The sequence below is a fragment of the Sceloporus occidentalis genome, unplaced genomic scaffold (genome assembly GCF_023333645.1).
Source record: "Sceloporus occidentalis isolate IW3139 unplaced genomic scaffold, rSceOcc1.0.p SCAF_307, whole genome shotgun sequence".
Lineage (NCBI taxonomy): Eukaryota > Metazoa > Chordata > Lepidosauria > Squamata > Phrynosomatidae > Sceloporus > Sceloporus occidentalis.
The window spans coordinates 440,628-466,887 of NW_028317287.1; the positions used below are offsets into that span (position 1 = coordinate 440,628).

At 55.0% G+C, this 26,260-nt stretch overlaps 1 protein-coding gene across 13 annotated transcripts in view; it reads left to right on the plus strand.

Annotated features, from left to right (window-relative positions):
- The window catches only part of LOC149274971 (myotubularin-related protein 5-like), a 42,977-nt gene extending 16,956 nt beyond the window's left edge, over nt 1–26,021 (plus strand). For 5 of the 13 annotated variants that reach the window (XM_089505025.1, XM_089505027.1, XM_089505028.1 and 2 more), the window contains 37 exons: nt 256–361; nt 462–594; nt 2,275–2,383; nt 3,960–4,073; nt 5,030–5,107; nt 5,668–5,781; nt 8,007–8,135; nt 8,227–8,325; nt 9,014–9,218; nt 9,636–9,748; nt 12,085–12,234; nt 12,339–12,407; nt 12,555–12,713; nt 12,804–13,072; nt 14,577–14,749; nt 14,831–14,904; nt 15,105–15,300; nt 16,122–16,258; nt 16,419–16,594; nt 17,461–17,609; nt 17,726–17,936; nt 19,156–19,352; nt 19,441–19,578; nt 20,093–20,185; nt 20,494–20,571; nt 20,945–21,129; nt 21,265–21,441; nt 21,680–21,781; nt 21,858–22,043; nt 22,138–22,264; nt 22,359–22,489; nt 22,608–22,844; nt 23,485–23,598; nt 24,147–24,367; nt 24,476–24,563; nt 24,640–24,771; nt 24,906–26,021. In XM_089505025.1, coding sequence (XP_089361151.1) covers nt 256–361; nt 462–594; nt 2,275–2,383; nt 3,960–4,073; nt 5,030–5,107; nt 5,668–5,781; nt 8,007–8,135; nt 8,227–8,325; nt 9,014–9,218; nt 9,636–9,748; nt 12,085–12,234; nt 12,339–12,407; nt 12,555–12,713; nt 12,804–13,072; nt 14,577–14,749; nt 14,831–14,904; nt 15,105–15,300; nt 16,122–16,258; nt 16,419–16,594; nt 17,461–17,609; nt 17,726–17,936; nt 19,156–19,352; nt 19,441–19,578; nt 20,093–20,185; nt 20,494–20,571; nt 20,945–21,129; nt 21,265–21,441; nt 21,680–21,781; nt 21,858–22,043; nt 22,138–22,264; nt 22,359–22,489; nt 22,608–22,844; nt 23,485–23,598; nt 24,147–24,367; nt 24,476–24,563; nt 24,640–24,771; nt 24,906–25,004 — 5,268 coding nt within the window. In that variant the 3' untranslated portion in view covers nt 25,005–26,021. The remainder of the gene's footprint in view (nt 1–255; nt 362–461; nt 595–2,274; nt 2,384–3,959; nt 4,074–5,029; nt 5,108–5,667; nt 5,782–8,006; nt 8,136–8,226; nt 8,326–9,013; nt 9,219–9,635; nt 9,749–12,084; nt 12,235–12,338; nt 12,408–12,554; nt 12,714–12,803; nt 13,073–14,576; nt 14,750–14,830; nt 14,905–15,104; nt 15,301–16,121; nt 16,259–16,418; nt 16,595–17,460; nt 17,610–17,725; nt 17,937–19,155; nt 19,353–19,440; nt 19,579–20,092; nt 20,186–20,493; nt 20,572–20,944; nt 21,130–21,264; nt 21,442–21,679; nt 21,782–21,857; nt 22,044–22,137; nt 22,265–22,358; nt 22,490–22,607; nt 22,845–23,484; nt 23,599–24,146; nt 24,368–24,475; nt 24,564–24,639; nt 24,772–24,905) is intronic. The other 8 variants (XM_089505029.1, XM_089505038.1, XM_089505034.1 and 5 more) reach the window with 6 other exon arrangements.
- Nucleotides 26,022–26,260: the final 239 nt, after the last annotated feature.

Consider the following 26,260-nt stretch of genomic DNA (forward strand, 5'->3'; position numbering starts at 1 on the left):
TCTGTGAGACTCCCTTCCTCCTCCCCCTCCATCCAAGTGCGCCATTGGTCAGGCAAAAGTCCTTCAGCAGGAAGCAGGGCACCTTCCCTGTGCGCAGCCAACGGGGCAAAATGCGCATCCTTTGCCTCTGCTTCTGAGGTCCAGTTGGCGAGGCAAGGGAGGTGGGCCTTGTTTCCTAGAAGCTGGCTCCAGACCTGTGCCCTGGCTTCCCTCCACTGAATCCCAGCAATGGGGCTTGTGGCTTCTCTCTTGCAGAGGACCATCTCTCTGGGGGCAGGCGACAGGCAGGTGATCCAGACGCCCATCAACGACTCTCTTCCTGTCAGCAACTGCAGCGTGGCCCTTCTCTTCCGACAGCTTGGTGAGACCACTTGGGCCAGGGCCCTTGGGGTGGGACGGGTGGCCGTTTGGCTGTGATGGCTAGAGAGGGGTTACCGCTGTCCCTCTTGCTCTCTCCCCAGGAATCACCAATGTGCTGTGCCTCTTTTGTGCGGCCCTCACGGAGCACAAGATCCTCTTTCTGTCCAGCAGCTACCAGAGGTTGACCGACGCCTGCCGGGCCTTGCTTGCCCTCATGTTCCCCTTGAAGTACAGGTGAGGAGAGGGAATCCAAGGGGCTGCAGGTCTGCCTCTGCTTGTGCTGCGACTAAGAGGAAAACCATGACTATCTTGGCTTGTGATCCAGGTACCTGGCAGGTCGCTCTCAGCAGTGCTGCTGGGCCTGTGGATGGAGCTCCTTCCACTCAACCTCTGAGGCAAATGGCTCCCTTGCCCGTCTCATTTCCAGAGTTAGGAAGGGCTCTCCTTGAAGGATTCCCCGCCAAACCTGAAGGGAGTCTGTAACCATTCCTCCTGCTGAAAACTGACCTGCGTTCATAGAATCATAGAATTGGAAGAGACCATAAGGACCATCCAGTCTAACCCCTTTCTGCTATGCAGGAACTCACAGTCAAAGCACCCCTGATAGATGGCCATCCATCCTCCGTATAAAGACCTCCAAGGAAGGAGACTCAACCACTCCCACAGTCGAACACCTCTTTACTGTCAGGAAGTTCCTCCTAATGCTGAGCTGGAATCTCTTTTCCTGCAGCTTGCATCCATTGCTCCATTGGGTCCTATTCTCTGGAGCAGCAGAAAACAAGCTTGCTCCCTCAATATGAGACCCCTTCAGATACTTAAACTAGGCTGTCATATCTCTTTGTAACCTTCTTGTCCCCAGACTAAACATCCCTAAACCATTCCTCTTAGGGCGTGGTTTCTAGACCCTGCACCATTTTCATTGTCCTTCTCTGGTCACATTCCAATTTGTCAACATCCTTTTTGTGGTGACCAGCACTGGACACAGGGTTATTCCAGATGGGGCCTGGCCAAACCAGAATAGAGTGGGACTGCTACTTCCCCTGATCTAGACACTAGACTTCTATTAATGCAGCCTAATATTGCATTGCCCTTTTTAGCTGCCATATCGCACTGTTGACTCATGTTCAACTTGTGGTCTACTTGGACTCCCAGATCCCTTTCATACGTAAAAGTCTCTCGATCATCCAGGTGTCCCCCATGATCCTATGTCTATGCCTTTCATTTTTCCACCTTAAGTGCAGTGCTTAAATTTCTTGGTGTTGAAATTCATCTTGTCAGTTTTGGCCCAGCTTTCTAATCTATTCGGGTCTTCTTGAATACTCTCTATTATTTCGTCCAAGTCATTGATAAAGATGTTGAATAGCACTAGGCCCAGGACAGGATCTTTTGGCACCCTTCTGGTCACTTCTCTCCAGGATGAAGAGGAGCCAGTGCTGAACACCCTTTGGGTTCCCTTCTTCCTTTTCCTTAAACCAAGTTCCCTCCCTACATCCCCCAAAATCCAATCTTTGTGAGACACTTCTGCCTTTCTGAAAGTGTTTCTGAAAGGCTGCCATGCTCCCAGGGCTCCTAATGTACAACCCCAGAGCTGTAGCGTTAAAGCCCCTTAACCCTGCATTGCTCCAGGAAAGAAAAAAAGGTGAAAAGGAAATTTTGGCTTAAGAAAGACAAATGAAGCCAGTCACTTTTCAGAAGGAGGAGGTCACCCACCAGAGATCAACACCAGAAACCCAGACCTCTTAAGGGGGAAAGAACAACCACAAAAGAAACATCACTGGGTGGTTATTACTATGGAAAGGAGCTAATTGCAAGTAGCCTGTTGCCTTTTAGTGCATGGCTTCCAAGTCCTGAGTAGGACAGAGGAAGAGGGTCTCTCCTCAGGAGGTCTGTATGGCCGCTCTTTCTTGGTTTCAGCTTCACCTACGTGCCCATCCTCCCAGCCCAGCTTTTAGAAGTCCTCAGCACGCCGACCCCTTTCATCATTGGCGTCAGTTCTGCCTTCCAGCCAGAGACGCAGGAGCTGGTGAGTCCAGAGCCCTGGAGGGTTAGGTGGGACTATGGTCCTTTGAGAGGGGAAGGGGCCAGGCGAGCATCCGGCCAGCTTGGAGGCAGCTCCAGGTGGCCGTTGAGGAACCTTGCCCTGCCTTTTTAGGACAGGCTCTTTTCCTCACCCATCCCATCCCATCCCATGAGGTCAACTTTGGCACTAGACTCAATCCTCCAGATATTTTAGACTCCCAGAATTGCTGGCTGTTGGCTAAACTGGCTGGGGTTCTGAGAACTGAAGTCCAAAACACCTGGATGATCAAAGTTTGGAAACCATTGCACTAGACTGATATGGACTGCACCAGGTATAGGATGGGTACTTCATGGCTCAGCAGTACTAGCTGTGAAAAGCACCTTAGGATTATCGTTGATCATAAATTGGATATAAGCCTGCATGTGCTGCTGTAGCAAACAGGGTGAATGCTATTTTAGCCGGCATTAGTAGAAGCATAGTTTCCAATTGGAGTTTTGCTATATTGCTACACTGCTCAGGCCTCATCTGGAATACTGTGTTCAGGTTTGGCTGTCTTGTTTTAAGAAGGATATAGGCAAGTTGGAGCAGGTTCAGAGAAGGGCAAGAAAACATATGGGGAAAGACTGAAGGAGCTGATCTTCTACTTTGGAGACTTTGAGCAGTTCTGCAGCTGCTAGAGAGGGATGCATTGCTCCTACCTTTTTGAATGAGGCCTGGGGCCTCCGTTGCAATGGCGCAGTTGATGCCCCCTCCATCCCCATGGGAGGGTGCTGCCCTGGGAGAAGGGAGTGGCCCAGAAACTCCCTCGGCCTCAGACTGGGCTGATGGCAAACCTATCTGCTCCTTAGAGTGTTCTGCTGTCTGCTGGCCGAAGGTGGCACTTCAGGCTTCTAACACACAGTGACATTTACATCAACCAAATAAGCGCCCAAGAATACTACACTCTAAGGACCCTCCTACTGTGGTGCATGTGTGCAAGGCTTCAGGCATCTAGGTTTCATTGTTCTGGAGATAGGCAGACATGTTCCCTTTTATTATCATTATTGATGAGAGGTGTGGAAGAAGTGCATAAGAAGATTTTTCTTCTTCCCTGATACTGCTGGAACTCAGTGGCATCAGCCAGTGAGGCTGCATGGAGGGGAATTTGAGACAGAGAAAGAGAAGGATTTCTGCTCAACAACCATAGCTAAGCACAGAAAGTGGTTGCTGCCATAAGTGGTGCTGGGTGCCGTCTTGAGTGGCTTTGAAAGGGGGTTGGCAGACTCACTGTACACAAGGCTGTCCATGGCTGCTAGCCCCATGGGAAGCGGGGAGGCTCCGTGTTTTTTGTGGTGTCAGATCCCTCTCAAAAGAGCTTGCAGTCAGGAACCTCATGCCTGGCCTCGGTTCTTTGGGGCTCCTGGCAGAGGCCTCTGCTCAGGCCCAGAACCCTGTGCTGGAGAGGGCCCGCTTGGGCCCCTCTCCTCACTCTCCCCCTGCCCACCCCCAAGAGAGACAGAGAGGGTGTGCCGCCAGCTGAGCAATGAGCTGATGCTCTTCCCTCCTTGGGGGTCTGCGACGGCTGCCTTGGTCTTTCTAGCTGGACGTGATTATAGCCGACCTGGACGGTGGGACGGTCACTGTTCCCGAATGCATTCACATTTCTTTGCTGCCCGAGCCCCTTCTGCATCAGACGCGTGAAGCCCTCTCCATGGTGAGTCCCTCTTGGCCCCTTGGGTGCTTCCTATGCCTGCTTTCTATACCCTTTCAGATGGTGAGCTGCCCTGGCTGGAAGCTGGGCTGTGGGTGGGCATTGGGCGAATGGAAGGCACGGCCCATCCCTCCCGTTCCTCCTCAGACCCCCATAAGTGATCAAGGAGGGGAGGACGATGGATGGACAGGGAGAGGAGGAGAGCCGGTGGGGTTTGATCGGGGGGGGGGGGATCATGGCCTCTCAGGAGGCACACTCTCGGAAGTAGGGCCAAACAAAGGTGGTTGGGACAGGAAGGAGATACCCGTGGTTCCCAGCACATGCCAAGGGGCTTTGTAGCTTTATTGTGTTTACAATTGTGTTGTTAAACTGTGAGTCTTACGAATCTTGTTGGATGGGAAAGTGAGATAACAGCACTTTTAAACAGAGTGAATTCAGACCAAAGCATGTGACAGATAAGAGAGCCCCAGTGCAAACACTGTGATCCCCCTTCCACTGTCCCCTTGACATTTTGGGGAAACTGGGCAGATTCCAAGAAGCAGCTTGTTTGGTCTCTTAGGGACACATGGGGAGGAGGACAGACTCCTGGGACACAACAGCTCTTGGCACAAAGCAGTGTTCTGCTCAGAAGATCCCGAGAGGCACATGGCCATTGCAGGCATAAATCAGAAGCCCCCAGAGAGTGGCTCAGTTCACCCTCTGCGACTGATGGCTCATCTTTTGGAGCACCTGTTGCTTTCAGCTTCTGGGGAGGGGTGTTCCGTGACATCAGCCGCCCCTTGCTCCCCCCATCTCTGTCAGGCTCCAGGGCAGCCCCCTATTAGTTGTCTGTGCATTTACATTTCTTTCTGCAGCCCAGACACATTTCTTTCAGGATAAGCCACTTGGCCTGGAGCTTGCTGGGGTCCATTTGGGAGGTGGCACTGAGTGGCCTCTGGGCTTCATCTTTGCTTTTGTAGGTCCTGGACCCAGGACTGGAGATTGCAGACCTCGCCTTCCCCCCGTCCACCATCTCCGCTTCCTCCCTCAAGATGCAGGTAAGTTGCCTGGCTTCATCCATTTTGACCAAGTCTCTCCCTTAAGATGCTGTGAGTGTCCTGCGTCCCAAGGGCTGGACAGGAAGAAGCTGACAGAGAGCACCCAGACGTTCGTGGTAGTCTCCCCTTCCAGGAATGGCAGCAGAAAGGCAGTCTAGTGGCTGACTGGGTCCTGGCTTGGAGGGAGCAAATACAGAATTTTCTCACACTCCACAACAAGGCTTGTCAACTTAAGACAGCCCACACTAATGTTTGCAGGGAACTTTGTCATTGCTGGGGAAATTGTGGGTCTGGCTGCAAAGGCCCCAATGGAGGGAGAGGAGCCAGTTCCCTTGAGGCAGGAAGAGAAGGAGTCTGTTCTTGGGAGAAGGAGGCCCAGGTGGCTTCCTGTCTGGGTTGGCGCAGGCGGAGAGGGCATGCTGGCACGGCAGGGGGCTTTGCTGCAGGGGCCGTGTGGCTGGTGCTCCGGAGCCCATTGCCTGCGGCTCCAGCACCTTCGGCCAGCTGCCACTGCCTGACCCTCCCTCCCTCTCTCCCTCCCTCCTTCCCTCTGGCTGCAGGACAAGGAAATCCGCGCAGTCTTCCTGCGCTTGTTTGCCCAGTTGCTTCGCGGCTACCGCTGGTGCCTCCACATCATTCGCATTCATCCAGAGCCCGTCATCCGCTTCCATAAGGTAAGGCGCTGAATGTATGGGAAGCTGGCAGGTAAGCGGCGGCAACGGGAGTTCCACTTACAATCAACAATAATCCCCAAACGCTTTTCACATACAGCAATAGCAGTTACATTTCTGTCCCGCTTATCAGTGAACTCAGCAATGGTTAACAAACTGGGTACGCATTTTACCTACCTCTGAAAGGATGAGTCAACCTTGGAGCCCTGCCTGGGATCAAACTCACATTAGGTCTTTGTAGCCTAAAGTGGAATTTTGCATTTGCCTATGGGATTTCATGTTATTACTTTCAGTCCAGCATTCTAGTTTACCAAGGGCCTTTTGAATTTTGTTTGTGTTTTCCACTGTGTTCCTTCCTCCCCATCATGCAAGTTATTGATGAAAATATTGGGGAGCATGGGCCTCAAGACAGAACGCAGCAGCATTCCTCTTGTGGCCTCTTTCCAGTTTGATTCACAGCCACAGATGACAAGTCTCTGATCACGGTTTTCCAGCCAATTGGGGAGCCATCTGATGCTATGTCCATTTGTTCCATCTTTAGTCAACTGGCTAATCAAACTGTTGTGGAGAACCTATCATATGCTTTGCTTACATCCAGATAAATCACATCCACAACATTCCCACTAAACTAGTGTCCAGACTGGAAAGAAAAGACACAGGGTCAGTTTGGCAGGATTTGTTCTTGGCAAACCCAGGCTGGCTCCTCCTGATCCCTGCGTTGTCATTAAGATAACTGCCGGCAGACGTCTGTATCATCCCTTGTAATATTTTCCCTGGTATTGAGGTCAAGGTAATCTTCTTGTTTGAACAGAGGAACACTACAGTCAGTCCTCTGTAACTATGGGTTATTTATCCAAGAATTCAGGCATCCATGGCTTGAAAATATTTTTAAAATATATACATTTCACAGAGTAAACTTTAATTGTAGTATTTTATACAAGGGACGCCATTTTACTATGCTTTTGTATTTAATGACGCTTGAACATCCACAGATTTACTGTCCATGGGGGTCCTGGAACCAAACCTGAGAGGGGATGGCAGGGGCCCATTTTCTCCTCTGGCACCTCACTCATTCATCTGTTCGAAACATCTTATTCATTAAAGCGTTTTTACACTTTGGGGTTCATAGGGGAACCCTAGTGAGTTAGGGGGAATTCTGGTTACGGAGATCTGGTTAATGAACAATTGAACAAATGATTTGATGACTTAACTCCACTGGAGAGGAAGTAGGATTTGTTGGGGTCTCAGTTCAGTACAAGACAGTTTTAATTTTTTATTCCCAAATTAATATGTACATTAAAAGTGAGCGATTCTTCAGGTTTCACCTAACCCCCAATTCTTGTGGGGTAGTTCTATAATAGTAGTAGTCGTAGTAGTAGTACTTTAGAGGTAGTAAAAGAGTTCCCATACCTGGGATTAAACATTGATAGAAATGGAGATTGCAGTCAGGAGATCAGAAGAAGATTAAGAATGGGGAGAATGGGTGGCTATGGAAAGACTAGAAAAGTTTCTAAAATGTAAAGATATACCACTGAAGACGAAAGTTAGAATCTTCCCAATGACCCTGGATGGATGGGAGAGCTGGACAATTAAGAAACAAGACAGATTATGTGGGGCTGGAGAAGAGAGCTGAGGATCCCGCAGATGGCCAAAAAGACAAAGACACCAACAGATCAAGCCAGGAATCTTCCTGGAAGCCAAGATGACTAAACTGAGGCTGTTTATCTTTACCACGTCATGAGAAAGAAAAACAACAATGCTAGGTATGGTGGAGGGAAGCAGAAAGAGAGGAAGGGCCCCATTAAGGAGGTCCCAGGTGTGAGTTTGCAGGAGTTCGCAGGCAGAGCATTGGAGGACAGGGGCTTACAGATGGCTCATCCACAAGGGAGCCATGAGTCCAGCTTGACTCGAGGGCAGTTAACAACAACTGACTAAATTCCCTGGGCAGAGCGACATACACAGAAGCACACAAGCAGCCATATAGTATATGAAAATAAACTGTTTGTAAAAGACACGTCGGGGAAGATGGTGAAGGAAAATGTCTATGTTTATGGGTGCCTTAAATACATTTGCAAACTGATGTGGATACAGATTGAACTTGTGCTGGGAAGTGGGCCCAGCCCCGGAGGCCAAAGGCGGCCGCCAGCCTCTCCCTCTCAGGCCTTTGCACAGGCGGTTCTGGAGGGCAGGAGGGCTTGCTGACAGGGGTCTCCTCTTTCTGGGTCCAGGCCGCCTTCCTGGGGCAGCGGGGGCTGGTGGAGGATGACTTCCTTCCCAGGGTGCTGGAGGGCATGGCGTTTGCGGGCTTTGTGACGGAGCGGGGACCGCCGTACCGGGACACGGACGTATTTGACGAGGTGAGAGGTGGTCAGGCTGTGGCCACATGCGGGGCACCGGGCCTTAGGCTGGACCACTCACTGCTTCCCTCTCCTTCCTGCCCTTCCTTAGCTGGTGGCCAACGAAGCCCAGCGGATGCAGGCCGATGAAGGAAGCAAGCTCCGTGTTCTGCGCCACATCAAGGAACTGGCCGAGCAGCTGTACAAGAATGTACGTACAGGTGCGCACGCATGCGTGCCCCTGCCAGACTGACCCTTCACCTCTGTCTCCTTCCCCAGATCTGTGTTCTGGCTCCAGCTCTGCTTCATGGCAGAGTGAGCCAGGAGGGGCAAGTTGGCGGGTGACCTGGGACCCCTTCCTGCCCTTGAAGTGGAGATTGGGCTCCTCTGGGAGTGAAGTCCAAAATGACTGAATGGGGATAGTTTTGAAATCGCTGGTATAAAGTCTTGCGCTTAAGGCCACAAGCAGAAGAGGGTAGAGGGGCCTGTCTTGGCAGCTGACACATGAAGCATGCAGCACAGACTTGGCTGAGCCAGTGCCATGATGCAGTTGCAGAGAAGACAAAGGCAGTCATGGGTGGGATCAGCGCCGGGAGCAAGAATGGCTGGCCACTGCCCTGTGTGGCAAGGCAGCCCAAGAAGCATCATAAGGAGGGTCTTGGCAGGCAGGAGGGTGGCCAGCACTGACTGGGTCAAGTGGTGCTTTCAAGTGGCTCTGCTGAGGCCCAGACTAAAACCAGAACCAGGGGTGTGAATTGCAGGGAAGCAGGTCCCAGTGGGATGTGGGGAGAAGCTGGCTGACATTCTCTTCTTAGTGGCTCCAAAAGCCACCTCCCAGGGCGCCGTGTTTGCTGGTGCCGGTTCCCTCCCAGCCCTGTGGGTCTGGTTTGCCACTGCAGGAGAACCCGTACCCAGCTGTGACAATGCACAAGGTGCAGAAGCCCACGGAAGGCTCCCATCTGCGCCTCCACCAGAGGCCTTTCCCCCGCCTGGACGAGGGAACTGTCCAGTGGATTGTGGACCAGGCCACAGCTAAACTGCAGACAGCTCCCCCTGTGGTCAAGGCAGAGAAGAAGTGCATGGTGCCGTCTGGGCCTCCCTTGGGTAAGTGGCACACACCTGGATGGCTGCTCCTGTCAGTCACTTCGCTGGAGGCAGCTTTGCTCAGTGTCCCTCTGGCAGCATTTCCAGGTCTTCTTCCCTGGGGCTTGGGGTGGGTTCTTCCGCCCCGAGGGAATTCCTTGCATGTGGGGCCCACTGGCTTTGAGGGATGGACCATGTGGGGGCTGTGGGGCGCACTGGTGGTGGCCCCTCTCCAGTGCCCTCTTGCAGCCTTTCAGAGGCAGAGCCAAGCGAGCAGCTTCTCTTTTCCGTGGAGAGCAGCCCACTTGAGCCGCAGCGCTGGCACATCGTGACCCATCTGGGGCCGCGGCCTGAGCTGGACTAGGGAGCAAAAAGTGATGCCCGTGGGCCTGCCTGCATGCCTGCTCTGATGGGGACCCCATTTCCCTCTCCCTCCAGGTACTCTCATGGAACGCAGTGGCCTTGTGCTGGCCAACAGCGCCCGCCGGCTGGAGGTAGTCCGAAACTGCATTGCCTACGTCTTTGAGAGCAAGATGCTGGAGGCCAAAAGGGTAGGACCCCAAGGACCCTTCAGCCCCATTTCTGAGTGGAGCACTGGGGAGATCTCACCTGAGCTGTTGGGGAAAGCCTTTCCTCAAAGGATTCCTAGGGCTCCGTTTTTGGAGTGTGTGTTGCATTTGATATTTTAATAGACATTCTGTGGTGAAAATACTCTCTCTTCCCTGTGACACATTTTCGCTGCTGCCAAGACCTTCTGTGGATAATTAATCAGCCTGGATAAAAGAAGGTTAAGAGGTGATATAATAGCCTTGCTTAAGTGTTTGAAGGGATGTCATATTTGGGATGGAGTAAGATGGTTTTCTGAAGCTCCAGAGAGTAGGACCTGGAACAATGGGTTCAAAGTAGAAGAAAAGAGATGCCAACTCAATATTAGAAAGAACTTCCTGATTGGACAATGGAAGACGCTGCTGGAAAGTGGTGGAATCTCATGCATAGAATCATAAAGTTGGAAGAGACCCCAAGAAAGGCCCTGATCCAGTCCAACCCCCTTCTTTTGCCATGGAGGAACTCTCCATCAAAGCTTCTCCTGTGACAGATGGCCATCCAGCTTCTGCTTAAAGACAGCCTCCAAGGAAGGTGACGCCACCAAAATCTCCATTGAGGGAGTGTTTTCCTATGTTGAGCAGCCCTTACTCTCAGGAAATTCCTCCTAATATTGAGGTGGAATCTTTTTTCCTGGAGCATGACTCCATTGCTCTATATTTCCTATTTTCTGAAGTAGCAGAAAACAGGCTTGCTCCATCCTCAATATGGCATCCCTTCAAATACTTAAAGAGGGCTCTCCTATCACTTCTTAACCATCTTCTCCAGGCTAAACATCCCCAGCTCCCAAGTCTTTCCTCATAGGACTTCATGGTTTCCTGAGCCTTTGGAGGCTGGTTTTAAACAGAGGCTGGGTGGCCATCTCTTGGGGGTGCCTTGATTGTGAGTTCCTGCATGGCAGGATGGGTTTGGACTGGATCTGTTTCTATGATTCTAGTCACTCTAAAGTCCCTGAAGCCCCTTCGCCTCTCTCTTATGGCTATTGGGAGCACAGACTTACTGACCGTCCTGGTCATGGAGCTTCCCCTTCACGCTCCCTTTCACAACCGACCAGGCCTCTAAAAAGCGAAATCTTTTATTTTAACAAAAGAGGAAAATTGTATTGTAAAAGGTAGCTGTAGTTAAAAGAAAGTTTGCATGGTTTAAAACACAGGTTTTCCAATTACTTTCCTCCCAGTTGTCCAAAAAGGTTTTAACAAATCTAAACAAACACAACTTCAACAGGTTGACCGAACTGCTCTCCAACTCCTCCTGTTGCCAACCCTGTTTCCAGCCCTGTTTTCCTGTCCCTTTCCCAAAGAACTAGGAACGTAAGCCATCTACCTGGATGGTGCCTTGCTCAGGAGTCCTTCCCTCGCTCAGAGCGGAGCATTCAGTCTCCCCTGTTTATCCTACTCTCTCTCTCTCTCTCTCTCTCTCTCTCTCTCTCTCTTTCCCTCTTCCCTCTTTCAATCCCAACCCTGAAGCCTCTCCTGGCTAAGAGACCCCAATGGGAGGCAGGGCCAGTCCCCTCCCGCCTCCCACCGGTCAAACTGGAGGCTCATAACCTTTACCCAGAGGCTTTGCAAGGTCATGACCCATCTAGTTGGAAGTCTTTGATATTATAAAAACACTGGCATGCCCCATCATCCCCACCCTCTCCCTTTACAGAGTAAAGAGGAAGGGTTAGTTACTCATGTAAAGTTTGACTCTGAAGACACTTTGTTTCTTGGCAGCTAAAAACCATTTGTTAAGATGTCTGAAAGCAGCATACAATAAGTAACACGAAAAGCAGAATTAAACTACCCAAAGTCCCAAAAGACCGGTACAAGGGCACCTCTCCCAGAGGAAGGCAGGCGAGGGAAGGAAGGAGGGGGATTCACGTCAGAACCGGAGGCCAAGGCAGCTGCCCCTTGGGTCGCCTCAGGCATGGGATGCAGACCGGAGGTCATCATGGGGACTGGGGTGCTGAAGAGAGGCCTAGGGAACCCAGGCAGGGGAAGGCTTTGCGGGTGGGGACACCTTGGATGGAACCCAGAAGCATTGGTGGCCAAGGGCCCTCTGCCCATGGCCAGAAGGCTGGACGCTGGAAGCCCTCCTCAGGGCCTTTGTCCTGAGCCTTTTGCCACCGCTGCCGCCATAGCCGTGCGTTTGCCCAGCTGGTCCTGGGGAGACCTCACCCACCAGCCGAGGGTGTCCTTTGGGTATTGCTTGTCCTCTCAAGGGAGGGCCCTCCATCCACCCTCCATGTGCCCATGCCCCTCGGGAGATTGGCCAGGTGCTCAGGCATGCCCATGTCTTGCAGCTCCTCCCGGCAGTGCTGCGCGCCATGAAGAGCCGATCGGCCCGCCAATGCCTGACCCAGGAGCTAAACCTCCATGTCCAGCAAAACAGAGCCATGCTGGATCACCAGCAGTTCGACTTTGTGGTCCGCATGATGAATTGCTGTTTGCAGGTGCGCGAGGGCCAGGAGGGAGGGAGAGTGGGCACTGACTTTTCCCATGGGGTCCCCTACCCCCAGAGGCTTCCATCTGCCCCCTGACTCCTTCTTCCCCCCAGGACTGCAGCGCTGCAGACGAACATGGCGTGGCCGCTGCCCTTCTGCCCTTGGTCACAGCATTTTGCCGTGTAAGTAGCCAAGAAGGGGAGGGTAGCCTGGGGGAGGGTACAAGGGGCCAAACATGATTCTGTGAGATTGAGAGAGCCAGGGGCCTGGTGTTCCAGGAGGCAAGTGGGGGGCTTCACTCAGGGCATTTCCTCCCCTCCCACTCCCAGAAACTCAGCCCAGGGATCACCCAGTTCGCCTACAGCTGTGTGCAGGAGCACCTGGTGTGGACCAACCTCCAGTTCTGGGAGGCCATGTTCTATGGAGATGTGCAGAGCCACATCCGGTCCCTGTACCTGGAGGGCAGTGAGGAGAACCACCTGGAGCAGGTAACAAAACAGCAGGAGGGAGCCTGGGCAGAATCTGGGAGGGTCTGCTTCCCCAGGGCTCCAGCCAGAGGGTGATGCTTCTTCCCTCAGGTGGCCCAGCCGGGTGAGGAGGGGTCTCAAGGGGAAGGGTCTGCCCTGGAGATAGCAGCCCAACAGTGCCGTCTGTGGCCCACCATGGCCGCAGAGAAGCAGCGGGAGCTGATCCAGAAGGAGGAGAGCACCGTCTTCAGCCAAGCCATTCACTATGCCAACCGGATGAGTTACCTGCTGCTGCCCCTGGACACCAGCAAGAACCGCCTTCCGCGCAGCTCTGGCCTTGGGGATGCCGAGAGCATCAGCAACAGCTTCATCACCAACAGGTAGTTGGACCGGCCGGCCCCTGGGCAGCACTGGCTGTGGCTCAAGCTGTGGGTTGGCCCATTGGGTCGCTCAGCATGGCTGGCGTGATGGCAGAGGGGGAGAAGATGGGGCTGCCATGCCTCTTCCTTCCTTCCAAAATTCACAATGGCCTGAATAGACTAGAAAGCTGGGCCAAAGCTAACAAAATGAAATTCAACACAGAGAAACGTAAGGTACTGCACTTAGGTAGAAAACCTGAAATGCATAGATCTAGGATGGGGGACACCTGGCTTAAGGAGACTTATACTTATGTGAAAGGGATCTGGGAGTCCAAGTAGACCACAAGTTGAACTTGAGTCAACAGTGCGATGCAGCAGCTAACAAGGCCAATGCGATTTTAGGCTGCATTAATAAAAGTATAGTGTCTACATCAAGAGAAGTAATAGTCCCACTCTATCCTGATTTGGTCAGGCCTCACCTGGAATAATACTGTGTCCAGTTCTGGGCAAAACAAAAAGGATGTTGAGAAATTGGAGTGCATCCAAATATTTGAAGGGATGTCATATTGTGGAGGGAGCAAGCTTGTTTTCTGCTGCTCCAGAGACTAGGACCCGGAGCAATGGATGCAAGCTACAAGAAAAGAGATTCCACCTCAACATTAGGAAGAACTTCCTGACAGTAAGGGCTGTCCGACAGTGGAACAAACTCCCTCGGAGTGTAGTGGAGTCTCCTTCCTTGGAGGTCTTTAAACAGAGGCTAGATGGCCATCTGTCGGAGATGATTTGATTTGGATTCCTGCATGGCAGGGGGTTGGACTGGATCAGGGCCCTTGTGGTCTCTTCCAACTCTATCATTCTATGATTCTATGAGATTCTACCTCAACATTAGGAGGAACTTCCTGACAGTAAGGGCTGTCCGACAGTGGAACAAACTCCCTCGGAGTGTAGTGGAGTCTCCTTCTTTGGAGGTCTTTAAGCAGAGGCTGGATGGCCATCTGTCGGGGATGCTTTGATTGTGATTTCCTGCATGGCAGAATGGGGTTGGACTGGATGGCCCTTGTGGTCTCTTCCAACTCTATGATTCTATGAGGGCAACTAAAATGGTGAAGGGTCTGGAAACTATGAAGCCCTGTGAGGAGTGACTTTGGGAAATGGGTGTGTTTAGCCTGAAGAAGAGACGGTTAAAAGGAGATAATGGTAGCCCTGTTAAAATGTTTGAAGGGGTGTCATGTTGAGGAGGGAGCAGACTTGTTTTCTGCTGCTTCAGAAAATAGGAAATATAGAGCAATGGATGGAAGCTGTGGGAAAAGAGATTCCAGCTCAACATTAGGAGGAATCTCCTGACACTAAGGGCTCTTTGACATTGGAACATCGGAAATTTGGGTGGAGTCTCCTTCCTTGGAGGTCTTTAAACAGAGGCTGGGTGGCCATCTGTCAGGGATGCTTTAAGAGTTGCTGCATGCCATAATGAGGTTGGACTGGATCAGGGCCCTTTTGATCTCTTTCAACTCTGATTCTTGGTCAGCATCGCTGGGAGCGTGGCCGACAGCTACGACACGGAGAGCGGCTTTGAGGATGCCGAAACCTCCGACGTGGCCAACTACGTGGTCCGGTTCATCAACCGCTTTGTGGACAAGGTCTGCACAGAGAGCGGCGTCACCAACGAGCACCTGAAGGGCTTGCATGTCATGATCCCAGGTGAGCGAAGGCTGAGGGAGGAGGAGGCTCTGGGGGTGTTTGGGGGCCGGTGGTGACCCTCTCTGCCTCTCTCCTCCTTAGACATTGTCCAGATGCACATTGAGACCCTCGACGCCGTGCATCGGGAGAGCAAGAGGCTGCCCCCCATAGAGAAGGTAAGTGAGAGCGCATCTAGCCTCCCTTCGCTAGATGTGTGTGCGCACATGCACGCACGCACACACACTTTCTCAGACTGGGCCTTGGACCTCCGCTGCTGCTGCTTCCTATGGGAGCTAGCCAGCCAGCCAGCTGTGGAGTCAGGGCAGGGCTACCATCTTCCATCTCTCTGATTCTCTGGCTCTGTTGTTCATTACAGCCAAAGCTCCTGCGGCCCAGTTTGCTGATGGGGGAGGAGAGCGTGATGGACGGCCTGCGCGTGTACCTCATGTCAGACGGCAGGGAGGAAGGCGCCGGAGGGAACATCGGGGGGCCCCCTCTGCTTCCGGCCGAAGGTGCCATCTTCCTCACCACTTACCGCATCATCTTCAAGGGAACCCCAGTGGACCCGTTAGGTAGGCGCTCAGGGATGGAGATGCCAGGGACAGGGGTGGCGAAAGGATACCAACATTTGGGGCTCTTTGGCTCTGAAAATAAAACAGTGAGTTGGCCAGAGAGGGAGGGTGTGCATGAGAGTGCGTCTGGTGGGGAGGAAGGGATCCTTTTAGTTCACTTCTTGTGCTCTGCAGCCGCACTCTCCCCCAAAAGATCTAGTCAGCATCAGCATCATTTTCAATGGTCACTGAAGGACCTTTTTATTTTTATTTTGCAGAGTGATTTCAAAATTAGCTTTGCTAAACATTTTATTTTATTGTGCATACATCTCCCTGAAATGTTTTCTAAAGGGTTTATGGCCCAGGTTGCATGTTTCCAAATGCCAGGTGTCTGTTGCTTCCTGGTCAGAGGCAGTGGTCTGGCTCTCAGTGACAGAGAGGACGGCCAGTGCGCACCCTGTGTATCCACATGGCTCTCTGTGGCAGAGAGGACAGCCAGTGCGCGCCCTGTGTATCCACATGGCTCTCAGTGGCAGAGAGGACGGCCAGTGCATGCCCTGTGTATCCACATGGCTTTCTGTGGCAGAGAGGACCGCCAGTGCGTGCCCTGTGTGTCCACATTGGCGAAATGAGGAGGCCTCTGTCTGGCCGCTAAGAGCCAAGGGGGGATTAGCTCTTCCCCACCTCAGGTTCCCTTCAGGGTGTATTGCCAGACCCTTGTGCATGGGCATGCGGACAGGAATGCTGCCGTTTCCTTTCCATCAGTGTTGGGTCTGACCAGGGCCATCTCTTCCACCTCTGCCTATTTCTTCCCTGCCTCCCTCCCTCGCTCACGGCCTCAGTTGGGGAACAGGTGGTGGTCCGTTCCTTCCCCGTCGCGTCCCTCACCAAGGAGGAGAAGCTCACTGCCCAGGCCCCGGTGGACCAGTTCATCCAGGAGGGGTGTGCCCAGCTACAGCTCCGCTCCTGTACGTTCCAGGTGAGGAGGCTCTGTCTGTGGGGCAGAGAGGGGAGGACTCCTAGGGGCTCCTTCTGGAAGGAGTGTGCTGTGCTCTGAGCCAGAGCTTCTCCTTGGGAGGAGTGCCAGGCTCTCCCTGCAGCTTCTCCCATGACTAGAGCCTGCCCTTTGGTGCCCACAGCTGCTGCGCATTGCCTTTGATGAGGAAGTGGCCTCTGAGAGCGTGGAGACCTTCCGGAAACATCTCAGCAAGCTGCGCTACCCCCAGCACATCTCCGACACCTTTGCTTTCATGGTGGGCCTGTCAAGCAAACCAGCCCTGCAGCCCAAACCCAAGGAGAAGAACCCATCATTCAGGTAGGGGCAGAGTCCCAGAGCTGGGTGCTCTATATGGGGCTGGGGACCATGGTTCCCAGGAAGCCGGGCAGTGGATCTAAGCCCTGTGATGGTCAGCCCCAGAGCAAAAATGCCCATGTCCCAGGCAGAGTGCCTGTGTGGATCAGAGCCCCTCTTGACAGTCTCCCTTGCTTGTCCTGTTTTTGTTTTCTTTTTTTGAGACCAGTTCCCAGCCGGGAATGGGTATGTTTGGGGGCATGGCAACGAGTATCCTTTCCTTGGGGTGCTAGACTCTTTCCACTAACTAACATGGGCACTGGGAAGTGCTGGCTGCGGCAGTGGATTGTGCTCCTTTGGGACTTCTCCCTTCTTGCAGGGCCTGCCAGGCAGCCTTCCATCCTCAACCCACTTCCAGTGAGCTATGGGCCCTCTGCTGCCCTCTGGGCCACTCCAGCCCAGCCCCCCCCCCCAGAAGGAAGGGGAAGCCACAATTGCCCCGGTCATCTTGGAGGCTCCCCGCTCCCCTGGTCTGTGAGCCTGCAGGGCCAGGGGGGTGGGGGGGGGGCTGGACTTGTGGCTCATTTCTGCTGGGAAGGGCCAGCCAGGCGCATCTCTTCTGGTGGTATTGTCTGCCGTGGCCATGCCCTGCAGGCCATCCCGCCCCCCGCCGGTCACTTTTCTCCTTCATCACTGGCTCTGGCAGGGTGGGCTTCAGTGAGGGATGTGGCGGGGCAGGGCCAGTCTTTCGCCTCCTGGGCCCTTCTTGCTTCTCCTTTGCTCTCCCTGGCTGAGGGTCAGTGGGCTGTGCAAGTAGGCTCGCCTCCCCACCCTCGTTCCTGGGAGGATCCAGTCCATCAGCTGAGCTTTGCTCCTGTCCCTGTCTTTAGGACCATCTCAAAGAATCTGGTGAAGAACGCCAAGAGGACCATCGGCCGCCAGTACATCACACGCAAAAAGTACACACCGCCTCCCTGGGAGCACCGTGGTGGCATCAGCAGCCAGCAGCCTTTCCCGGAGGACGAGGATGAGATCTCAGGTGGGCGTATGGCCATCAGGGCGTCCTCTTGCTGAGAGCAGGGGTGCTTGGGCAGTGGTGGGGTGGGCAGGCAGCGCTTTTCCCTGCTAGGCCCAACACCTCTCTGGTACATGCAGTGTCCGAAGAAGTAGACAGAAGCACCTTGACCCCTGCCACTTTGACCATCCGGCCCTCGGAAAAGATGACCATGAGCCACTTGGTGGAGCGGGCCTGCTGCCGGGACTACCAGCGGCTGGGCCTGGGCACACTGAGCAACAGTCTGACCCGTTCCAAGAACGAGCCCTTCCGCATCTCCACCGTCAACCGGATGTATGCCATCTGCAGGAGGTACGTGCGGCAAATTGGGGGGGGGGCAAGTGGGAGCCCCCCCCGGGCACATGGTTTTGTGTTAAGGGTGTGGCAGCAGAAGGAGCTGCCAAGATGGCGGGTACTCTGTGCCTCCTGGAGCTGGCTGAGGTTGTGGGCTGCCCATCTCCCAAGAAAGAAGCTGGCACCCCTGTCCTGCACTCCAGGCCTTGTGGGGAGGGAGGCCCTGCCAAGCTCAGCCTCACATTACTGAATGTCAGATGCTCTTTTAGGGTGAAGTGCTGTAGTTAACCTCGAGAAGCTCTTCCTTCACTGGTCACTTGTAGGGAGGCAGGGAGAAGGCAGAAATGAATGGACAGATGGAGTTTGTTCAGGGCCCTGAATGCTCTTTTTGATCCCATCTCAATGTATAGGGGCAAGAGCCACCTTGCAGTAAGTCAGATGGTCAAGAGGCTGTCTTGCCCACTGTTGCTCTACATAGGGAAGTTAGGACTCTGAACATGGCATCCTAACTCTCAATGTCTCTTTATGGAATGGGTGGCAGATAGTGCCACCCTCAGCCTCGGTTGCAGTGCCAGCTGCATCCCTGTGACAGGGTATCCTCCGCCATCTTGGCTTCCCTCACAGCTTGGCACCTGGCACATCCTCTGCAGAAGATGAGCTGGGCACTGCAATTGGTCAGATGTCTGGCTCTGCCAGGCCATTGGAGGGCTTTCTCTGGCATGTGGGCACATGTCCAAGACACTTGCCTGTCTTTCACATGTGATTCTTGCCACAGCCCTAAGACAGTGTTCACAACCTTGCCCAGGGCCTTCTGTCTGGTGGCACCCCATTGAGAATTGTGTTTTGCAGTGGTTGTGGCCTTTGCTGCATCCATTTCAGGTGCCAGGGAAAGTGGTGCGGCCTTTCCATGATCTCATTGGGGCGCTGCTGGTGGCTGGGTTCCCTTGTCCTGGTTGGGTTTTGCATCCTTCACAGTTTGACACCATCCCTCTGGATCTTTTCTCACTGTCCTCTTGGGGTGGAAAGATCTTTCTGCCCGGGGAGTAGGGGGAGTGGATGTTCAAGGGTTCTAGGCTGGCCAGCGTCAGAATGACCATGTCTCATGGCAGAGGTTGTTTCTTGGTCTCTGGGGGGGGGGGTCTTGCCCTCCTGACTGTGCGCTTCTGTGGAGACAGTAGCTGATTTCCCAGTGCCCCCTGCACCCCAAGACTGCAGCCTCTGCTGCATTTCTCCACAGTTACCCAGGGCTGCTGATCGTCCCGCAGAGCATCCAAGACAACACCATTCAGCGGATCTCGCGCTGCTACCGGCAGAACCGCTTCCCTGTTGTCTGCTGGAGGAACTCGCGCACCAAGGCGGTGCTGCTTCGCTCGGGTGGTCTGCACGGGAAGGGCATGTCCGGCCTCTTCAAGTCTCCCAATGCCCCGGCACCAGGTATGGCTGGCTCTCTCCCCGTCTTTCTGGCCCCACGGCCACCTCTGCCCTCGCATCCCCCAACACTGAGGACGACCTCTCCTTTCAGGCCCTTCGCAGGCTGATTCCACCAGCCTGGAGCAAGAGAAGTATCTGCAGGCGGTCATCAATTCCATGCCCCACTATTCAGATGCCAGCGGCCGTAACACCCTCAGCGGCTTTACCTCTGCCCACATGAGCAGCTCAGGTAAGAGTGCTTCTTCAGGCTGAAGCTGGGGATGATGAAGGGTCACCCCCTGCCTCTGTTGGGGGCCCAAAGCTCAGGGCAGAGAGTCTGACCATAGTGGTTTTCTCTGCAGGGGCTGGAGGAGGGGGCTTCAGGCAGGGCCATGGGACCATGGGGCAGACAGCACCCAGGAGAGTGGGCCATATCACATTATTTCTGTCTTCCATCCTTGCTGGCAGCGCAGCCCTGTACAGCCCCAGTTCCCCTCATCTACTCTCATTCATTGTCTGTCTGAGTCATCTGAGGCACCTGGGAGAAAGAGCACCCCTCCCTGGGTGGGGCAGGCCGTTTGGCACCAGCAAACCAGGCAGTCCCCTTGCTGTTCCCTCAGCCCTCTGGACTAAGCCCCGCTGCATCGGAAGAGCAGGGGGAAGTCCTGGCCTCCCCTGACCGTCCCGTGGGGCTGGGTGGGCAGAGGGGCAGCCTTGCAGCCTCAAGGCTGGTTTGGAACGTTGGCCTTCTGTTGGTGCTACAGATTCCTCAGAGAAGCGGCAGCCCAAGCTGGGATCCCTTATGAAGCAGGTGATGGGAGGGAAGGACGAAGGGCCCGGGCTGGTTGGTCGCGGAGGTGAGGAGATGTTGCGCATGCGGCTGCTGCCGCTGGTAGAGTAGATGCTCAGCCTTGGCTCCTCTGAGGCAGGGCCCTTAACCCTGGGAGAGCCTGCAGGAGGGGAGGTGGGATGCTCCCAGGGCCCATCCCAGCTGTCCATCTGCCATCTCTGCCCATCCATCAGTCTGTCCTTCCAGCCATTCCTTTCCACCCAATAGGCCCCTGCCATACCATGGTGTGCTCTTCTCTCTCTCCCTCTTTCTTTCTCTCTGGCTACTCCACCCCAAACTCGCTGAGCCGCCTCTCCATCCTGTCCTCTCTCTCAGGCCTAGGTCACAGAGCCAGGGTCATTACCCTCTCCAGCCCCAAGAGCCTAGCCGCAAAGGGACGGCTGTCCCCTCGAGGTACAATGGTGTTGGGGCACTAACTGGGTGATGTGACATTCACACGGCTAACTCACCCCTCTGGTGCCCCCCCAGCAGGCAGGCAGGCAGGCAGGTGAGGGGGGGCGTCTAACTAACCCACCAATTCTGGCTAACTGTTCTGCAGCCCCACCTGCATGCCCCCTGTGCCCGGCCAGATGCCTCTTGGCCCCCCTCTGGTAAGAAACAGCAGCCTGCAGGGTCCAGAAGGCAGAAAGTGGGGCCATGATCATAGGCAGGGAGGCAGATCAGTGGGGGCAAGAGAGGGGACTCAACTCTGTGGAAGAGGTGAAGGAGCCTTCTGGCTGGCAGCCACTGCAGGGCCTTCTCAGCCTGACCCCTGGTCCCTCGGCAGGCAAGTGGGGCAGCATCCGAGCCAGCGGGCGCACCAGCAGCTATGCTCTGAACATGGAGATTGGCTCCCGCTTGGCTGGGAAGGAGCTGCTGAACACACCACCCAACGGGTCCCCCTCTGAGGCCAGCTTCCTGCGCCAGCACCGCGCTTCACTCTACATCATCGGAGACAAGTCTCAGCTCAGGGTATGGTCCTCTGCTGAGACCTTGAGAGGGGGAAGTGCCAGCTGCCCACCAGCCCCACAGGCCTTCCTGGGGTGGGGGTGCCCGGGTTGCTTGCACACTGTCTCTGTTTCTGACCTTCCTGCTATCCTCTTGCAGGGAATGAAGCCGGACCCTCTGCAGCATTGGGAGGTGGTCCCCATTGAAGTGTTTGAGGCCCGGCAGGTCAAGAGCAGCTTCAAGAAGCTGATGAAGGCTTGTGTGCCCAGCAGCCCTTCTGCGGAGCCCAGCATGACCTACCTGCGCTCCTTGGAGGAGTCTGAATGGCTGACCCAGGTCAGTGGCCAGGAAGTAGGGTCAGCAGGTGGAGGAGGCCAGCATGATGACCCTTCCATGGCGCTGTTCAGTGGCAATGACCACCTGGCCTCTTAAGGCCCCTGGTGAAGAGGGCTGGTGGCCAGTGGCACCTTCTGCCCCAGGTGGGGGAGGGAAGGGATAGGGTCTTTGCCCCCCCCTTTGGACAGACCAAGGGCTGTGGCTCAGCCGTGCTCTCTGCATGTGATGTGTTTGCTAGATCCACAAGATCCTGCAGATTTCAGTGCTGGTCGTGGAGCTGCTGGACACAGGCTCTTCTGTGCTAGTCAGCCTGGAGGATGGCTGGGACATCACCACGCAGGTAGGTGGCCGCAGCCTTCTCCCGCGCCTGGGTCTTCGCCTGGCGTCCGGTGCGTGACGTCCCTCCTGCCTCGCAGGTTGTGTCCCTGGTGCAGTTGCTGTCAGACCCCTACTACCGCACCCTGGAAGGCTTCCGGCTGCTGCTGGAGAAGGAGTGGCTCTCCTTCGGGCACCGCTTCAGCCACCGTGGCGCACAGACCCTAGCAGGACAGAGCGCCGGCTTCACACCCGTCTTCCTGCAATTCCTGGACTGCGTCCATCAGGTGAGAGCTCTGCGGAGCTCTGGCTGCCAGGGAGTGGGAGAGCGCCAGGCCCAATCCCTCCTTACTCACAGCCGCCTCTCGCCGTGCTCTGCAGATCCACTTGCAGTTCCCCATGGAGTTTGAGTTCAGCCAGTACTTCCTCAAGTTCCTCAGCTACCATTCCGTCTCCAACCGTTTCCGCACTTTCCTGCTGGACTCGGACTACGAGCGGCTGGAGCTGGGTGAGGAGCGCAAAGGGAAGGGGTGGCCGCAGGAGGATTGAGGGGGGGCAAGAGTGGCGATGGCTGAGCCCCAGCGCATGCTTCCTCCTGGTAGGCCTCCTGTATGAAGAGAAGGGCGAGCGGAAGGGGCCCCAGCTCTTTCGGTCCGTCTGGGAATATGTGGAGCGACTGAACAAGAAGACCCCCGCCTTCTTCAACTACATGTATGCCCCTGAGGACGGCGAGGTGAGCGGCCCCCTTGGTTCAGTTATGCCCCCCCATCTGGTGGCCAGAAGGGTCATGCTCACCGGGTGGGGCACCAGGGGACACGGCTTGACCCATGACGGGCTCCTCCTCTCCCCAGGTGCTGCGTCCGTACAGCAACCTCTCCAACCTGAAGGTCTGGGACTACTACACACAGGAGACGCTGTCTGAGGGCCCCTCCTACGACTGGGAGCTGGCACAGGACCAGGCACAGCCCCTTGAGGATCCCGGGCCGCCAGACACTGGTGCGCCCCCCCACAGCCGGCGCAGGATTGTCTGGCCCTGTTATGATAACTGCAGCCGCGTGGAGCCAGATGCCATTTCTCGGCTGCTGGAGGTCAGTGGGGGCCTCTGGACCCCAGGACTGGGAGCCCTGGCTCACGCTCACCTCCCAGCCTCTGGACTCTGATCCTGGCCCTCGGAATACAGAATACAGGGGAGGAGTCAGGGGGATAACAAATCTTTCTGGAGGGATGTGTTGGATACTTTGGAGATCAGTGGCCCACAGACCTTCCCATCTCCAGAGACCCTCATCTCCAGGTGACTTCTCTGCCAAAACCTGCTGGCATCTTCCTTGCCATGCCCAGGGCGGCTCATACCAAAGCAAGGGACGACCCTGGTGCAGGGCACCCACCCCAAATACACACAGACACAGGTCCAGCAAGTTGCTTCCCTGGCCTTTGGGCTTGTCTCCTGGCTGAGCTGACACCAACCGGGGACAATCCCAAGAACCCAGGCTTTCCCTACTTCAAAATCAGGCACTGCCTTGCAGAGGATATTTACAGGCATGTGTGCTGCCCCTGCCCCACCTCTAGCCCCACAGGAGGAGGAGGATGACCTGGGCAAAAGGACCAGAGAGAGCACCTTTTCATTTGGGTCCTGGATTCAGATCCAACTGTTCTTTGTGGCTGACCGGGGAAGAGTAATGGTGATGCTTATCCTTCAGAGGCCAGATAGCAGCCGCTCTCCTCTTGCAGGAACTACAAAACTTGGAAATGGAAATGGGACAGATTCCAGGACGCTGGAAGGAGACGTGGGACAAACTGAAGGCCTTTCAGCGAGCCGAGGCGCAGGAAGACAGCAGCGGCAAAGTAAAGGGGTTGTGGCAGTAGCCGCAGGGCGGGGGGATTGGGCTTTGGGCTGAGAGGGCTGGAGCTCTGAGGGGCACCCCCAGCAAGGAATGCCTTCACATACAAGTTCAAAGTCCTGGTTTTGGCTGGGTCAAGGCAGGCCGCCTCTCCACCTAGGCTCCCTTCGGTCACAGGCTTCTCGTGACACATGGGAAAACCTTTCTGGGGTCTTCCCATGGGGTCTCTGCAGTTCCCTTCCCAGGGAGGCAAGGAGCCCACCCACCCAATTACCAGGCAAAGGACACCCTGGTATTCGGACAGCCTTTTTAGAACTGAAGGTCTTAAAGAGGCTTCTGGACTGCTTTGTCTGTACTGTTTTTAAGCTTGTCATTTTACTTATATGCTCTAAATTGTTTTTAAATGGTGATCGTTTCATTTCGTTTTCATGTGGGTTTTTTTGTGTGTTTGCCTGTGTTTGGAATTGTAATTTGGAAGCCACCTTGGGTCCTGTTTGGAGGCATGACCTGCAAAGGCCAGAGAGGTGACGGCCGGTGGCCTTTCTTCCCCAGGGGCTGGCGAGCGCTCTGCTGATGGCCTCTGGCCTCTCACACCAGCGCCGCTCGCTGGGCATCTACCTGCAGGAGACCGGGGTGGGCAGCTCCTCCCTCAACCTCAGCCTGGACAGCGAAGCCAGCAGCGCCTCGACCCCCTCCAGTGGGAAGCCGGGTGGCCGCAGGAGCACCACCAGCACACTTTACAGCCAGTTCCAGCCCGCGGAGAGCGAGAACCGGTGCGAGGACTGGCCCTCTGGGGCAACGGGGGTCTGGTGGGGCAGCCAGTTGGGGGGCTCTTCTGCTCACCTGAGCCGCCCTCACAGAACCCATTCTGCCCTCTGCAGATCCTACGAAGGGATCCTGTATAAGAAAGGAGCCTTCATGAAGCCCTGGAAGCCGCGCTGGTTTGTGTTGGACAAAACAAAGCACCAGGTAGAGTGGAGGGGAGACAGGGAGGGCCTGGCTGGCTTTAGGGGACGCTCTGACCTTTGGCCACCCTTCCTTTTAGCTGCGTTATTACGATAGCCGCCTGGACATGGAGTGCAAAGGGGTCATCGACCTGGCCGAAGTAGAGTCCATCATGCCAGGCACTCCCACCATGGGGGCCCCGAAGATGGTGGACGAAAAGGCCTTCTTTGATGTAAGTTGCCTCTTGGCAGGATGTGTGTATGTGGCTGAAGGGGGCTTGTGGGTTTAAGCCTCAGGGAGGTCGGAGGGAGCCTTGAGCCCCAAGCTGGCCAGCCGGCCTTGCAGCTCTTCCTCCCCTGCTTGCAGGTGAAGACGACAAAGCGTGTTTACAATTTCTGTGCCCAAGACGTGCATCTGGCTCAGCAGTGGATCGATCGCATCCAAGGCTGCTTGTCCGACGCCTGAGGCTGCCTTCCCCAGACCGCTCTTCTGGGCCTCGTTGAGTGAAGCAGCCGCTTCAGAGGTGCCTGCCGGGCCGGGCCGGGCCGGGCCGGCCGGTCAGATCAGGACAGGGCAGGCTGGCAGGAGGTGCTGGGAGAAGACCACTGGACTCTTTGTTATGACCAGCCTGGCTTCCGGTGCGCTCTGCCCAAACGGCTCAGTGGAAAAGGTCAGGTTCCACTTCTGGCGCCTTGCGGCAGATTGAGCTCTAGAGAGCCAGGAGGTTCCCAGAGCCCAGGTGGACCAGGCAGCAGTGCTGTTACTGCATGGCGCCGTCTCCGTAGCTGCTCATGCTGACCGAGCGCACTTCCTGCTGGTGCCAGGAGAGGGGCCCAGCGGTGGTGGGGCAACTGGTGGTACTGTGGTCTTCAAGCCCAGTGGGCTGGGGCTTGCGCGGTTGCAGTTCCTAACCTCCAGTTCGGGACGTTGAGAGGAGGGTTGGGTGGACTGCGGTGCTGTTTGCCTCTTTCCTCTGGCGGCGTTTGTCATCTGATGCTTTTGGGGCAAGTGGGGTGGTCCATGACCTGGCCAGGGAGCTTGCTGTGGGAGCAAACTGGGAGGAAGAAGCTTGTCAGGTTGATACGCTTGGTTTAACCGGAGCCATTTGCATGCCCAGGAACTGGCGCTGCGACTGACCCCCAATGCAAACCATGCCCCCTCCTTCCCTTTGGGCCTAGACTGGCCTGCTGCCCTCCCACCTGCCCCCTTGGAAAGGCTGCAGGAGTGTCAGTGTCGTGCCCCAAGATGTTGTATATAAGCGAGAGCCTGACTCCTCTCCCCTTCCCCAACCCTTTTTTATTTGTACAATAGCGGCTGTGGCTGGTGTGAATTGGAGGGTTTTGTAAGTTCCTTGAGCAGTTGTAGATTATTGAAGTTTCTGTACATTGTGTCAAACCTACAGAGTCCTTGTATTGTATTTGTGCCTAGAGGAAAAATATATGAAGAGAAGAAGCTAATGGAATTTATTAAAAAATGACGACAGACTCGCTGCTTCTCTGAGGGGTATGTTCAGGCGCATTGCTGGAGACCCCACTATACCAACGCCCGCATTGCCACCGTGCCCCAATTCGTAGGTTGGGGCTTTGGGGATTGGCCCCACTATGGGCCCGGGAGACATTCCTCCTCCATGGGGGCAGGAGGCCAGGGGCTCCAGGGGTTCCTCTCCAGGGCTTCCCTCTCCCATCTCACAGCCCTGGAGAGCTGGCAGAGCCTGGTAGTTG